The sequence below is a fragment of the Jatropha curcas genome, chromosome 6 (genome assembly GCF_041381405.1).
Source record: "Jatropha curcas cultivar XTBG-Jc1 chromosome 6, XTBG_Jcur_1.0, whole genome shotgun sequence".
Lineage (NCBI taxonomy): Eukaryota > Viridiplantae > Streptophyta > Magnoliopsida > Malpighiales > Euphorbiaceae > Jatropha > Jatropha curcas.
The window spans coordinates 29,327,679-29,346,155 of record NC_143156.1 but is presented as its reverse complement, the minus strand read 5'-3'; the positions used below and the strand labels follow the sequence as shown (position 1 = coordinate 29,346,155).

Here is an 18,477-nt window from a genome sequence, read left to right as displayed (position 1 = left end):
TTTATTAAATGAATTAAAAATATTTTATATTAAATATGTAATTTTATATATTAGAGTGTTTAATATATATAATTTTAAATTTATATATAATTTCAGCAAATGTGAACTCTCCTATGTGATCAAAGAATTATTTACAAATCACCCATTCAAGAAGAACTTTCATATACTTGGTCAAGGTCAACTATTAAGACCTAAGTACTCCACATTTTCAAGTTTCAACTCCTAAACGTGGCCACTTGTATTGGCTCACGGATAATCTGCTTCCAGGCTCCATCACCGCTTCTCTTCAACCTTGCTCAACCCAACCGCCAACAAGTTATAACTCTCACGGAAATTTTACTTTGCATTTGCCTCAATCAGAGATTTAATTTTTTTTTTTTATTTTAAGAATTACCATCATTTTTATGTTTATATTTTTTTTACTAAATATTTATATAAATTAAATCAATTTTAATCAATCAATTTTAATGAACTTATCAAATTTTAAAAATGTTTTTGTTGGATTAAATCATTTAATTAAATTTATTTGTGAAACAAACATAAAACTTCACATGTTATCATTTTCATGGTGAAGGAACATCATTTGTCTTGTTATTCAGAATAGAAAAAGAAGAAAACTCATAAGTCAATTTCCAAATGATGAATGCAATAATTTATACAACATCTTAACAAGTTGGTGGCACTATCCTATTTTTAGAACAAGCAATGAAATAATATAATAGTCTAAGTGAACGCACCAGAATCATCAAATTGGCAAAACACATCAAATCAATGGTATAATCTAATATAAGCAATTTTGTTTTATAACCTAATCTAACACATTTATGAAAAAAAAAAAAAAATTAAAGGTAAATACCTACTTAGTCCCTCAAATTTAATCATAATCATAATTCCGTCGTTCTTATTTGATAAATATACTAATTAGTTCTTAACTTTTAATCTCGTTAATTATTTATTATTTTTATACAAAAGTGAATTGTTGTCTTAAAATATCCTGTAATATTTAACAATTTAGCAATAATATTAAGCTTAGTCCAGATTTTAAATGTTGACTTGACTAAAAGATCGGGTGGATGGTTCATTGGTTTAATGGTCAATAGTTAAATCAGTATATCATATAAACATAAAAATATATATCAATTAAGTAATTCTAATTTGAATTAATTATAATAATAGTTATAATTGTCAATAAATCTGAACCATCTCATTGAATTAATGCAAATGACCGATTTGATCATTATTCATTCATTTTATTTTTTTTAATTGATTAAAAAATGGCTCAATTTTTTTAAATTAACTTATCAGACTGATTTAAGTTTAATAACTATACTATTTAGTTTTTCATATTTAATATAATAATATTATTTAATCCTTTGAATTTATTATTTTCATAGACACTTATTAGTAAAAAGATACTTTTTAAATTAATAAGATACTTTTTAAATTAATGAACTAAAAATAGTGAACAGAGTTTCATTTATCAACACTTTTTGAATTAAAAAAATTAAATAATTTGTCAGAGTTAAATGTTTTATAAATGTTTTTACAAATTAATTAATAAAATGCCAAATAAAAAGGATAAAGTTGTCATTATAATTAAAGATAACGAAATAGATAATTATTTATCCAAAAATTATTATCAAAAAGGAAATTTGAAATATAGGTGTCAATTACAATAATCGAAACTCGAGGACACTATTGCAAAACTTCAAAATTTAAAAACTAGAGGGTAATATCGTGATCATCAAATATTATCCATCCACACCTAAAACAAGAGTCGAAAGCCCGATAAAACGTAGGCTTTAAGTGAGAGAAAACAACCACCGGTGCCTCTCTCTCACCTGTTACAGTTGTCCTCTCTAACAAGAAAATCCCACCACCCCCCTTCATTTCTAACAAGAAACCTCTCACCTTGTTCACATTTTACCATTTCGTCCTTCTTTTCTCTTCTTAATTACTCTGAATGCCATTCCTTCGTTTACCTTTCTCTCTGTGCCCACTGTTAGTCTGTGATCTTCACCTCTCACCTTATTCTCTTTTCTCTCCCTCTCTCTTTAGCTTTCTACATTCTCTCTCTAGCAATTTTTCTTTCTAGAAAGGTCTATCTGTAGATTTCAGCTTCTCTTTGCGGGAATGGAGCTTTCTTCTCTGCTCGTTTTGGCTTTCTCTCTCTTCCGGTTTTTACTTTCTTCTAGCTGAGCTCTATCTTGTTTGGTTTCGGCCCTGTAAAGAGAAGCGGAAGTGAAATGCCGCCATTAGAGCTGGATTTTAGATCTAACGTTAACTAATTTTACTGTAAAAGAAGCTTGTAGGTTATAAATTAACGGTATTACGCGTTTCTGGTGGTTAAAGAAGTGAGCGGGAAGCTAAGTTAGGTTTTAGGTTTTGTTCGTTTTAGTGTTCGATCTGTGAATTTTTGGGACTATTTTATTGAAGAGAGAGAAGTTCAGATTTGTGGAAATGAATCGTAGTTTTAGGGCTCAGGACTCCCAAATGCAAATGGCAGCGGCAGCGGTGAAGCAGAGGCAACAATTGAGGGCGTCAATGATGAAGGAGAAGGAAGAAGAGCTCGCGTTGTTTCTGGAAATGAAGAAGCGTGAGAAGGAGCAAAATAATCTCCTCCTTAATAACTCTGAAGAGTTTGATGCACCTTTAGGTATATCTTTTGACGCTTTGTTTCTAAATTTAGATGCTTTGTTTCTAATTTTAGGTTTTTGTGGCTTGATCTATTGTGGCTCTTGATTGAGTAAACTGTGAAATTAATCATCTTTTTTTGTTGAGTTGGCTGCTTCTTTAGTTAATCTGGTTTAAATTTCTTGGTAAATATTTCTTGGTTTAAATTTTATTGGTAAAATTTAATTTCTTGGTAATTAAATTTCTTGAGTTGGCTGCTTCTTTTGGATGATAATATGTGTTTTTTATTTTGGTATTCTTTTAAAAATTGCAGGGTCGAAACCCGGTACTTCTCCTATATTTAATATTTCATCCACAGCAACACCTGCAAGAAAAGCCAGTGGTGCTGATGATTTTCTCAATTCTGACAATGATAAAAATGACTATGACTGGTAATTAGAAGACCTGTTTTTTTCCAAATTTTTTCTTTAAGAAGTTTTACTTGATTCATATGATTTCTCGGTATCTTTTTTTGGGGTCATGGTCATCGTGGGGTCAATCGGATTTCTACTAGAACAATGGAGCTGGACCTCTCACACTTTAGGAAAATAAACCTTTTATTTCTTTTTTAGCTGGTATTTCTTTAGCTTGTTTCTATCATGAAAGGAGAAATTGAAAATTGATGCTACAAGGATCTGTTTTCCATAGTACTGAAAGAGGGGAGAAAAGCAAAAGATTACGATGAGTGGTGATAACATGTGCTGTTGATGGTGGTGGATACTGAATGAGCCCCCTAGATGTGACTGATTAAAACTTTAGACTTACCTTGTCATGCAACTATCACAGTGCACCTAAGTTTTGGTTGAAATAGTACTCACAATGCACCTAAGTTTTGGTTGAAATAGTACTTTGTCCAACCTCACACAACTTGCTGATAGCACCCTCATAGGATTATCACTCTTGAATTTCTCTTGTAAGTTTAACTCTAAGTTGGAAAGGCTATTGTCTTAACATGCATTTTTTTAAACTTTGTTAAAATCTGTATCATGTGGTGTCTCATAGCTGATTGAATAAAATGCCTTATTCTACAATCATGAATTGCTGCTTTTTAAGATTTCTAGTGCATGTACTGAGAAATTTCTATTACCAATTTCTGAATTTCCTGACATCATGGAGATGACAATACTAATTATAGCAACCTTTTTTCTTATTACAATCATTCATACGAATGAGCTGTGTGACATGCCAAAGAGTTATCCCTGGAGAAGGGTTGGGCCTGGACTGTTTAATTTTATTGTCTTGTAGTTGGATAATGATGACAGTTTGTCCGTCCTTGGGCTTGATCTTATTGTCATTGTTGTAGGTAGAAGTAATCTTTAAACATTTGTATCGTGGCTGGTAACTTTTTTCATGTTTTATGCAACTTCTGAATAATCACTGGTAATCAATAGGCACAACATATATTTCCAACTGTATACTGAATTCCGGTCATTGTTTCAGATACCTTTAGCAACTTCAAGCTGATGACAATGCTAATTAATATACTATTTTCAGGCTTCTTACACCTCCTGGTACCCCATTGTTTCCTTCTTTGGAGATGGAATCACAAAAGACTGTTATGAGTCAGATTGGCACTCCAAAGGCCCGTCCCACTGCCCTGAAATCTAGAGTAAGTGCATAATCTATAATTTTAGCTGGACAGAACTCCTGCTTTAATTTTTGTTGTATTGTAATGCGTTAGTGTAATTGATTGTGTCAACAAAACTGTTTGTTCTGCTTGGTTACGGGGAAAATTTTTAACATCTTGTACTGCTTTCAAGTTTTATAAAAGGAAAGGTCATCTTAATGATAGAATTGCATATGGTCCATCGCTGCATGTTTAGCGTTTACAATTAAATGTATGTAACTGTGCACGATATTTGCAGAACCCATGAAGGTTCTTGTGTATATTCATCAATGATTTGTTTCCTTGGGTGAGTGATAGACTTGCAATCAAGTTTCTTACTCTATTTTTCAGTTCCATACAACTGGATGGCGCTGTGAACATCAATTTTTGGAAGAAATAAATAAACCCTTGCTGGCATGAAGTTGAGATTACTGAGAAGTCACGAGTCCAACTGCTGGATGTTTTCTTCTCTTAAACATTTGCTTAAACACCTTAGATAATCATTCAATAGTTGTTTCATAGCTAGACATGAATCGGGAAACTGTTCAAGGGTCCCACCAAAAACATAATTTGAGTGAAGAGTCATGGCTCTCATCTTATTATTCTGTTGTTCATGGACTGATGAACTTAATTTGTTCATTGTGGTTAGCTAGCAAACCCTCAGCCAGAACCTCCCACACGGGGAAGCTTGGTGTCTAAGCAATCAACTTCCTCCCCTGGGTTGAACTCTTCTGGTGCAGGAATTCGCAGGCCTTCATCATCAGGTGGTCCAGGATCACGACCTGCAACACCAACTGGACGTCCTACTTTGACCTCAACTTCTAAACCTTCTAGATCTTCAACACCTACTTCTCGGGCCACCTTGCTTTCATGTAAAGCAGTTTCTGCAACTAAGCCAAATGTCTCTGCTGCTAAGCCTGCTGCTTCTGCAACAAAGCCTACTACAGTTCCTACAAGATCTTCAACACCGTCAAGATCTACCGCAAGACCTTCAACACCAACTGCGAGGCCTTCTATACCTCCATCAAAGTCCACATCAAGGGCATCAACCCCAACTCGACGTCCATCCACTCCATCAAGTGCAACAACTATATCCGCTCCTCCTATTAAGTCGTCTGCTGCAGTTACTAAGACAGCTCCCACAACAGCTAGAAATCCAGTGCCATCACGTGGCACTTCTCCAACAGTGAAATCTAGGCCTTGGAAGCCTTCGGAGATGCCTGGTTTCTCACTCGATGCTCCACCAAATTTGAGAACATCATTACCTGATAGGCCACTTTCAGCCACTAGGGGTAGGCCTGGAGCACCCAGCTCTCGATCTTCCTCTGTTGAGCCTACTCCTAATGGGAGACCAAGACGGCAATCATGCTCCCCTGCAAGAGGACGAGCCCCCAATGGCTTTATGCACACCAGTGGGAGCTCTGTTCCTGCAATTAATCGTGCACGCGCTAAAGTTAATGACAATGTGAGCCCTGTTCTAATTGGAACCAAAATGGTCGAAAGAGTAATAAATATGCGAAAACTGGCTCCTCCTAAGCAAGATGATAAACTTTCTCCTCTTGGAAACCTTTCTGGGAAGTCTTCATCACCGGACAGCTCAGGCTTTGGAAGAACACTTTCAAAAAAATCTTTGGATATGGCTATAAGACACATGGTACGTATTTTACCCTTGGTAGAAATAATGCTCTAGGTAGGGTTTTTATATTCAATTATTTCAAACCTTGATGCCCTGGCAATAATTACGCAAGATGGTTATCTTCCATCTCCATTTCTTGATGCTAATTAGTTCCTCATCTTAAGTTGTAGAAAAGAAAGTTGCGACTTGTCCTCATTTTATGTACTTGTTATCTGACAGAAAGATCGAGTGAAGCAAACTCGGTATTGCATCTTTACATGTAGTGATTTGCTTATTTTATTGATTTTTTTTGAGCAGGATATAAGGCGAAGCATTCCTGGTAATTTACGGCCTTTAATGACTAATATTCCAGCATCTTCAATGTATAGCGTGAGATCAGGGTCTGCACGAAGTAGAACAGTTAGTGTGTCAGACTCCCCTCTGGCAACAAGCAGTAATGCTAGTTCAGAAGTGAGTGTCAACAACAATGGTCTTTGTTTGGATGGGATTGAATTAGAAGAAGTTGGCAGTGAGAGAGGTGGTCGGTCTCCTCTTCGGGGGAGGTGATAGTTGGAAATCAATATCTGTGATATCAACAGCTTATTCTAATCACTGTGTATTATTTTTGGTCTTCAACCAGCTCGAGAGCTGAAAGAGGAACCGATTTCCAGGAAAGAAAAGAGAACTGACTGAAGTCTTGCGTCTGTGATGTAAAGTTTGTTAGATTGCTTGGCTGATTTTTCTGTAATCCATGTTCTTTGTATTATTAGGGAAACCAATTATAAGTCCTACGATTGCTCTTGCTCGATTTCTACAAGGTGAATTATTATGCACCAAAAATGAGAAGTAAAAACCCTCCATTATCGCCGCGATAAGTTTATGTGTCTCGTATTCATTTTTTGATTCCATGATTTTTCTTCTTTTTAGAATTTGAGCTTTCTAGCCAAGAAAACACCAAAGCTGAGCCTAACAAGACAAAATAGAAAAAGATTTCACATTTGCAGATGTAGGGTTGAAGCTTTTCAACAAGTGTCACATGGGGTAACAGAAGACCACGTGATAACCCACACGAACGAGCTCAATGATATTTCGGTTTCGAAAACAGAATAATGCTTGATCATGATTATGCTTCTTATCCACTTTTACATATATTGACGTAACTACAAATTTTGAAACAATAATTAAGACCAGAAATTGCCTTTGGTAATTGGTTAATTGATGTGCTCTTAAAGCAGAAAAGCAGCAAATGAAAAGAAAGAACGGGAAAAAAAAAAAAATAACAACAAAAAGGAAGTTAAGTTGCACATGGGATGTGGGCAGGCAATAGCAAATATCTATTGGAAGGTAATAATAATTCATAATAATACCAATAAGAACACAAGGTAATCAATATGCAACGGAATATTTTCTAAGCTTGGACAGGACCACATAAATATTCATACAATCTAGACTATCGGTACTTGATCTGTTTACAGATAAAATTATCTAGTAACTGGACCACAAACATTGAACTGAAATTTGAACAGGTGACCGGACCACAAAGCCAGTAACCATGGATATAAAACCATCTAAATCATTAACAGCTCTCACAGAATCATCAGAAACCTAAATCAAAACAATAGGAAACATTAATGGATTCCTCAATCACTGCGGAATTTAACAACACGAACTCAAGCTCACTGAACTTTATGTTTAATATTAATTATAACGGCATACTTGTTTCAAGCTAGAAAGTTAACAAAGATAAGTTGGGTCATAAATCACATCTAAATGATTTCATTTTTTTTTTTTTTTTTTAGAAATAGGAAATACAAGAATGTAACCTTGCACGATCTAAATTAAGTTTTTCTGCCCTTGGTCTATGTCCAGTGGACAAGCTTGATGCTACACTACAGGGTAAAAGTGTATAAAGTTCTTATGTATCTTCTTCCAATACATGCAAATTAACAATAACGTCAATAAGCAAACAATCAAGCAACAGCTACAGCCTCAGTAGCAGTTACCACAGCAGCAGCCTTGACAGAAGGAGCAGCAGCAGCATCATCGCTGCCTTTAGCATCCTTAGCAGGAGCTGGTGCTGGTGGTGGAGAAGGCTTTAGGTGAGGGGGCGTATTGTGCTTCAGTTTTATAAGTATCTGTCGCAACCTTGAGAGATCAGTTGGTTTCCCTGGCTTTGGACCCTGGATCACAACAATGCCAGGCTTTTTTTCCTGATCCTTCTTTCCTCTCTTCTTCTCTATGGCTGGCACTTCATTAGGAATGAGCTCTGCAATAGCCTTCCAATAATTTTTATCAGCCTCAGCATGGAATTTTTCCTGGCTGGCCACAAATACCTGGCACAGAAGAAGACAAAGATCAGAAGAACATATGCGTCAGTCTCTATGTACTATAAGATGTACAAATAGAATTTCCTGTTTAAAATATATATTTTAGGAGGCCTTTCCTCACAAAAAAGCAATTTCAACCCTCAACCTTAAGCCAAAACAATATGATGGTATAACAAATCTAACCAGCTGTTGGAATAACATCCAGGCGGTCTAATCAACTTTCATAATTCATGCTTGAGCAAAAATCTGGGTTTTACCGTAAGTCTCAATCATTTCTGCCAGGTCTACATCACATGGTTTTGTGCAGCTGGCCTTCTAAATTCATAGGAACCATCGAATAGAAAAATTCAGCACAGGGAACTCACTTTCACAAAACAGTAGACCCATAACAGCCAAACAGATTAGGACATACCTAAAATTAAATGGATACAGTCGCTCTTGTCATAAATACAAACTTGGAAAATCCAGTAATTGCTCTTGTAATAAATCCAAACTTGGAAAATTCAGTAAGCTTAGGACCATTTTATGCGGAAGTTGAATAATTTATTTTATTATCAAATGTGGTGTCAAAAGCTTTTTGCTCAAACACACATCCTTTTCCCCTTTTAGATAATTGCTTAGAATGATTGCACATGCGAACATAACTTGCTAGTGGTGGATGTTGTTCTAAAATTGAAGGCAAAAACCAAAAATTACATAATTGAGATTTTCGAACCAGCCAATAGAGGACAGCAAGGTAGGACAGGAAGAAAAGATCTAATTATGTGATACTAGCTCTACTCACACAGCTTCATCTACAAACAGTTGGACATGCCTTAAATTAGTGATCATCCAAAGTTCCTATATTCAGTAGTTAGCATCTACTTTTGTAATGATCTATTCTTTCATAACATACCATTTAGCCTAATAAAAGTTCTGATATCTTAAACAGCATGATATATTTAATTAGTCATAAAAGCAAGCCAAAAACCTCGATTTGAAGTCTAGAGAGTTTCTATGCAACAAATAATGTTGAGAATGTATAAAATCTTGATCTTTTTGGTTAATTATGGGATATAGGATAACAATCTTTTACTTGCATACTCTTTAGTCTGTACCATTGCTTAGCTTAACTCCTAACCCACACATTGTACCATATAAAATGAATAGTCTGAAATTTGAGAACATATTTCCTACAATGTGCTAAAACAAAATCCTGGATGATCACAAGCATAAATGGATAATATGTACACCACCCAATCCCTTGCAAAGTCATAATGAACTTTTAAGTAGGAAATTAATGTTAAGCAAGAAACGATTAAAACAGAAATTTCTTCTTCTTCTTCTTCTTCTTTTAAAAAAAAAAAAAAAGGCTGCAGCAGCAACTAAATCAAAATACAAAATTCATTATTACCTTCTCCTTTTCCCTGTTAGTAGTTTTATTATTTTCACAAGTTATCTCCCGCTTCCTGTAGAACTCAACTTTGTATTGATCAGCTTCTTCGATTATTTGGCTCAAAACCTCCTTTTCCCTCTTCTCTTTTTCCTCCAATCTTATTACGTTCTCCCTGAGTATAACATACCATAACAAAACCGGGTCAAATTCTGGTGAAAATACTAATACCAAAAGCAGGAGTACAGTACTGAATTACCCAAATTGAAATCAAGCATAATTGGGGAAACCGGGAAATGGCCAAGCTAAAACCTTCCTCTCATGTTGATTAATTCAACCAAAACTACTTTTTCTCAATACTCATAAAAAATTAATCAATTTAGAAATGAAACAACATCAATTGAACTTTTTACGCTATAATTAAATATTAATTTGGACAAAAAGCAAACAATTTGTCTCCAGAACCAAACAGAAAAACAAAAGTAGATCTACCTTCTCCATTCTCGGAGGGGAAATCCCTCCTCAGCTTCCATCTCCGACGGAGGAGGCCAAATCGCACCGTCCGATTCACCAAACTCTCCATCTAATTCCTTCCCATTCTCCTCAGGAGCGAACTCTCCAACGGCAGAGTAGACAGGTGCTTGCGGCTCGAAATCGTCATCACCACCGGCAAATGAGTCGAATTGTTGCGGGTTGTAACCTACATACCCACCGTTGTCGTCCTCGAAGGTGTGAGTTGACTCAGTTTGAGGAACTGAGTCATCGTACGAGTCTGAAACAGAAGACATTCGTTTTTGCGCCTTTCTTGTACGGACAAGCGTAAAGTTCTGTTGAGTTGTTAGCGATATGCGTGGGGCGTGATAGAGAAGATCTACTGTGAGTCTGTGACTGATATTCTTAGGCCTCTGCATCCCCAAGGGCCGATTAACTGGGCTGTTTTATGGGCTTTAAGTAAATGTTTTAGTGGGCCTAGTTTACCTCGGGGCCCAATAGTTACCAATGCAATGCAAGGAATTTTTTTTTTTTTTTGGGTTAAACTATAGCGTTATGATTCTTGTAGAAGCTAAGGTGTGGTCAAGCTCAAATCCAAGGCCTTACTCGTCATATAGATTCTCTTATGATTTATTATCTCGAACTTCCTCAAGCTATAGATTTTGTTGTGCTTCTTTGTAGGAAAGTTATGGTTTATATAGTTTCTTTTGTTGTGATTTTTTTACTATGAAATGATAAAAAGAAATTACATATTGTGATCAAGGAAAAATACCTAGTTAATACTTTTTATCTTTATCTTTATTTTTATGTTAACATATTATTTCCTAACTTGTAGTTATTGATGTTCGTAATCACCTCATAAAGCAGTTCAATATCTCAAAAGCTATACTAATATAAAAGCAAAAGAGCGAGTTCTGGTGAAATGGTTATACATTCCATTTCAATATTATGTGTTTGAACTGTAAAGTATGAAGGATTCTATTCAGCTTCAGCTTGTTTCTCAATCTCATCAGGTTTTTCTTGCACTTTCTTGGCATCCATTTTTGCTGCTTCTTCATTCTTCAGTTTCTCATTCTCATCAGTCTTTTCTTGCACTTTCTTGGCATCCATTTTTGCTGCTTCTCCATTCTTCAGTTTCTCATTCTCATCATTCTTTTCTTGCACTTTCTTGGCATCCATTTTTGCTGCTTCTTCATTCTTCAGTTTCTCATTCTCATCAGTCTTTTCTTGCACTTTCTTGGCATCCATTTTTGCTGCTTCTCCATTCTTCAGTTTCTCATTCTCATCATTCTTTTCTTGCACTTTCTTGGCATCCATTTTTGCCGCTTCTTCATTCTTCAGTTTCTCATTCTCATTAGTCTTTTCTTGCAATTTCTTGGCATCCATTTTTGCTTCTTCTCCATTCTTTAGTTTCTCATTCTCATCAGCCTTTTCTTGCACTTTCTTGGCATCCATTTTTGCTTCTTCTCCATTCTTCAGTTTCTCAATCAAATCTTTATTGTGACATTGAAGGATCTCTGCAACCCAACCGCGGAGTTGCTCAATGGCTGCCTCGTCTATTTGTGACATCAAATACATTGTCACATAATTAATTAAAGAAAACCTAATACACTCCAAGCAAATTAAATTAAAATAAAAGTAATTAATTAAGTGGCAGAAATAACCTAGTCTTGGGACAGTATGTCCTTGAGGGTGCCTTATAATTAGAGGGCTATCAAAAGCAGTGGCAAGTTCTTCACTAGGCAATCTCAGCCAGTCCTTGGCTCCTATAAAATGGACTGATTTGATCTTCATTATGTCCTTATAGGCAATGTCACATATGCTTGGAGCTCTAAACTTTGTTCCTGAAATTGATATGAATAATTTCATAGGTGGATGTTCCTTCAAAACTTTTCCCTGTTTCACCAAATTATGATGTTTTAGTGGCTAATTAGTTAATTAATTATCTGCCATGTTGTAATTAATTAAGCAAATATATATATTTATAAAAATTGTCAAATATATTTTAACTGGAAAATTATAAATTACCTGAAGTTGGTAGCCAAGCAGCAGAGCTGAAAGTGTTGCACCCTGGATAAAAAATAATTAATATTGAAGTTTTATTATTAAGATATATAGAATTCAATTATAAATAAATAAATTTAAATGATTTCTAGTCTATATTTTTCAATTATACTTCAAACAATAATATCGAACACACTTTTTACTTAAGTTATCAAAGTTAGGTTGAGTTTTTGTGGAGGCCTATTGATTCGGGTTAGTACTTGGATAAAATAAATCTTTCCTGTACATTATAAATTTATAAAATTTAATCTTTTTGCTAATAAAAAAAATACAATTTTTAGGTGCTGTTCAACAATACTAATTGTTTTGACTAAATGTTAAGGGAATAATGCTTCATATTTTATTCTCCTATAGCCTTTAAATACTAATATAAACATCATGCTATCAAACAATAAAAAGGAAAAAATACGATTTTATTTCTACATTTCAATTAACTACTTTATCTTTGCATTTAAAAAATTACATTATTCTATCCTTGTAGTTTGTCTCTATTAAATGAAAATTATTCTTCTGTCTATTACAGATATAAAATAACAAAATATGTTGGGACGAAAATATAATTTTCTCTAATAAAAAAAATAAAATGATATTTTGCTTATAGTCAAAACACTAAATATTACTTTAAAAGCTGTTTACGAACGTAAATAGAAGTAGGAGAGCAATAGTACATGCCTGAGAGAAGCCAAGCAAACCATCAAAAGGACCTTTAGTTGTGATATATTCACACAAATAAGAAATGCAATCGTCCAGGTTTGTATACTCTGTAAAATCCTGATTAGTGAAACATTTCAGAAACTAATTAATTATGTATCCAAAATTCTAAATAAATGAGAATTTTTTTTATCTCTTTCATAAATTATACCTGGTTGTATTGGAACCACTCAAAGTAGGGTGGTGGGAATATGCCTTCTATGTCAGATTTGCCTCCAGCAGGAAAAATTCCATTTGGAAAATCCTACATTTTGCATATAATTTTAAAATACTTTCCTGCAAGTTATTTTACAGAAATAAACTGCGTCTAAATTTTAAATTAAATTATATTTTAGTCTTTGAACTTTTAAATTTTATTGAAATTATTGATTTTTAGGTAACACAAACTCATCAAAAATATGTAATATGGCAACTCTCCAGAGTTCTGATAATTTATAGGGAAAAAAAAAATTAAAAAGAAGAAAATTACATACCAATTCAAAATGAGCAAGAATAGAAGGATCCCACTTGCTAATTTGCTTCTGCAAAAAGCTTCCACTAGTCCTAAATCCATGCAGGCAAAGTATTTTCATCTTCTTTTCATTCTCCATTCTCATTTCTTTCTACTCTGAAGACCAAAATTCTGTATATTTTGCAGGTAAAGTATAAAGACCAATAACAAAAATATTTGTTATGTGGGTTTCGTAAAAGAGAATTCATGGTACCTAACCCAAAAATAAATGCCATCTTCTCAGCTGCCAACTTCTCTTGTGGTTTGGTTTGCTTTGGTTGGTACAGCACGTGCCACCTCTGTCTGTGCCTCACTTGCAACTTCCAACTGCAACTCTCTAGTCTTTGTAAGTTATTGTTGAAAAGTTAAGCTCAGGGGTGTGCAAAATTTGATTAAATTCGAAAAATTACGATCGAATCAATCTTGTTTGGTAATTCAATTAATTGATTTAGTTTCGGTTTATAATTTTAGATAATTTCAATTTTAATTTTTTGTTCGACTATAGAAAATAAATGAATTTTACTTAAAAACTGAATTAAAACTGTCTGATTCAATTCAATTTATATAAAAAAATAAACTACTTTGATATTCAATTTTTGGATTTAAAATTCAATTTGAAACTAAATTCTAATTTTAAACCCTCCTAAATAAGAGTTTTGGTTATATATATTAAAAATGGTTGATATTATATTTAATTATAAACTATATATAAAAGTGGAATAAAGTTAATTTTGTAATAATAATCCAACAAATGGCAAGAAGAAATTTCTTCACCAGTAGCTAGGCATTCAATTAGAATAATTGAAATCAGTATCATTTTCTCGAAAATTCAATTTGCAGTCCAATTTCAATTAGCAATGTAGTTGCACAACCAAAGAATGATAGATATTAAAGAAATCCAAGAGATTTCTTGGTAATCATTTTTTAAGTTATCATTTCTTTCTAAAACAAAGGTTGACTATATGTTGACCTGACAATGACAAATGGCAATTGCTGATTTGGTACATATGTATGGTCCACCAAGAAAGAAGAGACTACTTGACTCTTGCTTTCTAAAAGAAGTCGTCTCCTGCATACTTTTCCTCAGTTCAGATTCAATAATGTTTCATATCATTTTCAAATAACAATATGTAATATTATCGTCTTTCTACTTTATCTTTCTTTTTTCTTACTTTTTTTTTGTAAAATTTGTTTCTTGCATCTTTCTTGTGCTTTTTACACTTTCGGTTCTACCGTTCACACTCTCTTTCTTGTATCAGTATAAATATGGGCTTTAATGATCTCAATCCTCATATTAATTAGTCCCTCAGTTTTCAGGGTCCCTAAAAAACCTGAAGTTTTAATCTTCCATTGTAGAGTTAACCTTCCAAGTTTTAACTCCACAGGAATTAATGGGCTGTTTATGCTTCTGGTCTTGTTTTTCAATCTATGCTTCTGTTTGTCTCTTGTTCTTCGTCACAGGAACATACTCAGTTCCTGGAAATGAGACTGATAAACAAGCCCTGCTCGAGTTCAAGGCCGGAATAGCTGCTGACCCTTTTGCGGTCATGACCTCATGGAATGGCACCATCCACTTCTGCCAATGGTATGGGATTACTTGTGGCCGCCGGTACCGAAGGGTCACAATGCTGGACCTCAGTTCCTTAAAGCTTGTGGGCACCATATCTCCATACATTGGTAATTTGAGCTTTCTAAAGATACTAGACCTTAAAAACAATAGCTTCACCCATAATATTCCTCCTGAAATTGGTCGTTTGCGAAGACTACAAAAGCTATACCTATACAATAATTCACTCACTGGTGAGATCCCATCCAATATTTCGAGATGTTCTAATCTCATTCGTTTAAGTCTCAGGAGCAACAATCTGTCAGGAAAAGTTCCTGTAGAGCTTGGCTCTCTCTCGAAGCTTCAACTTCTTTTTGTAGCTAGGAACAATCTAACGGGAACTCTCCCTCATTCTCTTGGAAACTTATCTTCTCTTACTCAACTTTATGCAACGTTAAACAACTTTGCTGGAAACATTCCTGATGCTTTAGGACGACTTAAAAATCTTAATTTTTTAGGCCTCGGTTCATGTAAGTTGTCTGGCATTATCCCTCCCTCAATCTTCAATCTTTCTTCCATTACATATTTGAATATAGCAGTTAACCACTTTGAAGGATTTCTTCCTGCAGATTTGTTCACCACTCTTCCAAATCTTCAGACACTTAATTTTGCTATGAACCAATTTACTGGTCCCATTCCTAATTCAATATCTAATGCTTCCAAAATAGTCCATCTTCAGTTGCAGGGAAACGCTCTCACAGGAAAAGTGCCCCCTTCGGAGAGATTCAACGTTCAAGTGCTTAGTATTAGTTACAATCGTCTTGGAAATAGAGAAGTTGATGACTTAAGATTTCTATGCTCTTTGACTAATTCCAGCATTTTGCGGGAGTTGGATATTAGTAAAAATAACTTTGGAGGGTCCTTACCTGAGTGCATTGGCAACTTGTCATCTAATCTTGAAATTTTTCGTCTATATCAAAATCAAATATCTGGAAGCATTCCAACTGGTATCGGAAATCTGGTCAACTTGGCAATTCTAGAAGTTGATAGCAACAAGCTTTCAGGAATGATTCCCCAGAGGATTGGAAATATGCAAAATGTAGTGTTTATGAGTTTATATGAGAACAAGATCTTCGGACCAATTCCATCATCTCTTGGAAACCTTACAAAGTTGAGTAGACTTTATTTTGATGATAATAACCTTCAGGGTACCATTCCATCAAGCCTAGCTAATTGCAAATATTTGCAAGAGCTGGATTTTTCTGGAAACAATCTCAGTGGTATCTTACCTCCAGAAGTTATTGGCCTCTCATCCCTGTCAGTTTATGCTAGTTTTGCACAAAACTATTTCACCGGTTCCCTTCCAACAGAAGTAGGCAATTTGAAAGCCTTAGGTGCCTTAGATGTCTCTGACAATATGTTATCAGGTGAGATACCAAGTAGTCTTGGGAGCTGCACAAGTCTAGAATACCTATACATGAGCGGGAACAGTTTCCAAGGGTCCATTCCTTTGTCTCTTAGTTCATTGAGAGGTCTCCAGGAATTGGATTTTTCTCGCAACAATTTGTCTGGACAAATTCCTGAATTTTTGGCTAGCTTTAGTTCATTGCTCCTATTGAACTTATCTTTCAATGATTTTGAAGGAATATTGCCAACTGATGGAGTCTTCAAGAACACAAGCATTACTTCAGTAATGGGAAACAACAAGCTATGCGCTGGCATACCTGAGTTCCAGCTTCCTGTTTGCCACCTCAAAAGATCCAACAAGAGGAGACTAAAGATAATCATTGCGACCGTGATAGGACTATCAGGAGCAATTTTTGTGGTGTTGTCTTTTCTAGTTCTTTTCAGGTTTAAGAAGAACAGACCAAAACCTGCTTCATCCAATTCAGATGATCCTCTTCTGAAAGTTCCCAAGGTGTCATATAACGATCTCCATAAGGCCACTGATGGCTTCATCTCGACAAATTTAATTGGTAGTGGCAGTTTTGGATCTGTATATAAAGGAATTCTTAATGAAGGCAGGCAAACCGTAGCTGTTAAAGTTCTTAATCTCCAGTATCATGGTGCAGCTAAGAGTTTCATGGCAGAATGTGAAGCCTTAAGGAATATCAAACATCGAAATTTGGTAAGGATTGTTACTGCATGTTCGGGTGTGGACAATCAGGGCAATGACTTCAAGGCACTAGTTTATGAGTTCATGGTCAATGGGAGTCTCGGGGAATGGTTGCATTCATATGTTCAAGTAAATAGGACGCATGAGGGATACAAGATTTTAAATCTAATTCAGAGAGTAAATATTGCAATTGATGTTGCTTCTGCAATTGAGTACCTTCATCATCGTTCTGGGACTCCAATAGTCCATTGCGATCTCAAGCCAAGCAATGTTCTTCTCGATGATGAAATGACTGCCCATATTGGTGATTTTGGGCTGGCAAAATTCCTTTCGCATAGCATCCAAAATAATTTTTCTAATCAATCAAGTTCTGCTGGATTACGAGGAACGATTGGTTATGCTCCTCCAGGTATGCAGTTTTTTCTTTTCATTTTTCATCTTAGAAAAATTTCAACTTGATAGGATTAAAATGTGATGTCTAACTGATAAGAATTGCAGAATATGGACTAGGAAGTGAAGTTTCAAAACAAGGTGATGTTTATAGTTATGGCATTCTCTTGCTGGAGATGTTTACAAGGAAGAGGCCTACTGATGACATGTTTAAAGAAGGTTGGAATCTTCACAAATTCGTAAAGTCAGCTTTACCAAATGGAGTGAATGCGATTGCAGATCCAATTCTCCTTGAAGGAGGCCAAGCAGATGATAGAATTATGACGGAATGTTTGATTTCCCTGCTTAGAATTGGAATTTCTTGTTCTGCTGAATCACCTACAGACAGGATGGACATCAGTGATGCTGCTATAAAGCTTCATTCGGTCAGAGATAAGTTAAAAAACTCTAGAGGAAGAAATGCACGCGCGAGCAATACTAGTCATATATAGATGAGAAATATATAGTATTGTTGGTTCATTGATAGAAGGAAAGTTCCATAACTTGCAGTTTTTAGTTCCTGTTTTCTGTGTTTTGTCGGGGTTTCATGTTCTATGGAAATACCTGGAGACCGGAGGAAAATAGATAGAGGATGTAGTTATAAATTACATTTGATAAAAAGGAACCTTATGGATTGAAGTTAAGCCTATGTTATAGAATTTTATATAAACATTTTGTAAATACATTATGTATATTCTATAACTATTATTTATTTATTTATCAAAATGCAGCCTTAGTTGAAACTTGAGATTCAATAATGTTTCTTATCATTTTTTTAAATATAAATTGCTTGGCTTTTTGAGCTTGATGTATTGCCAAATTGGTTATTGGTATTAATTTTCTTTCTATAGTAGGACCAGATGCAACACAAAAGGCCAACTAGAACAAACAAAATATAATATAAATTAAGAATTTTTACAAAAAAAAAAAAAAAAAAAAAAAAAAAAAAAAAAAAGGGGCTAGCTTGACTGAATCAATCAGCTTACCAGTATAATATGGGATTTCATGGTCCAAAATCTAAATAGCTTAATCATTC

At 34.7% G+C, this 18,477-nt stretch overlaps 4 protein-coding genes across 4 annotated transcripts; 2 read left to right on the top strand and 2 right to left on the bottom strand.

The window, feature by feature from the left end:
- The first annotated feature begins 1,772 nt into the window (after positions 1–1,772).
- LOC105646381 (flocculation FLO11-like protein) lies at positions 1,773–6,769 on the top strand. The gene is made up of 5 exons (XM_012232231.4): positions 1,773–2,656; positions 2,948–3,065; positions 4,168–4,282; positions 4,929–5,933; positions 6,213–6,769. The coding sequence occupies exons 1-5, from the start codon at positions 2,461–2,463 to the stop codon at positions 6,459–6,461; spliced, it is 1,683 nt and encodes a 560-aa protein (XP_012087621.1). The 5' UTR covers positions 1,773–2,460; the 3' UTR covers positions 6,462–6,769.
- Positions 6,770–7,570: 801 nt separating this feature from the next.
- CLC2 (Clathrin light chain protein) lies at positions 7,571–10,470 on the bottom strand. The gene is made up of 3 exons (XM_089722450.1): positions 10,086–10,470; positions 9,615–9,768; positions 7,571–8,227 (listed from the first exon to the last, which is right to left on the bottom strand). The coding sequence occupies exons 1-3, from the start codon at positions 10,379–10,381 to the stop codon at positions 7,865–7,867; spliced, it is 813 nt and encodes a 270-aa protein (XP_089578576.1). The 5' UTR covers positions 10,382–10,470; the 3' UTR covers positions 7,571–7,864.
- Positions 10,471–10,957: 487 nt separating this feature from the next.
- Positions 10,958–13,540, bottom strand: LOC149495907 (uncharacterized). The gene is made up of 6 exons (XM_089722449.1): positions 13,334–13,540; positions 13,012–13,104; positions 12,822–12,920; positions 12,114–12,155; positions 11,750–11,981; positions 10,958–11,641 (listed from the first exon to the last, which is right to left on the bottom strand). The coding sequence occupies exons 1-6, from the start codon at positions 13,454–13,456 to the stop codon at positions 11,064–11,066; spliced, it is 1,167 nt and encodes a 388-aa protein (XP_089578575.1). The 5' UTR covers positions 13,457–13,540; the 3' UTR covers positions 10,958–11,063.
- A 1,125-nt stretch (positions 13,541–14,665) lies between these two features.
- On the top strand, positions 14,666–18,111 carry LOC149495906 (uncharacterized). Its single transcript, XM_089722299.1, has 2 exons — positions 14,666–17,421; positions 17,511–18,111. The coding sequence occupies exons 1-2, from the start codon at positions 14,742–14,744 to the stop codon at positions 17,891–17,893; spliced, it is 3,063 nt and encodes a 1,020-aa protein (XP_089578425.1). The 5' UTR covers positions 14,666–14,741; the 3' UTR covers positions 17,894–18,111.
- The last annotated feature ends 366 nt before the right edge of the window (positions 18,112–18,477 follow it).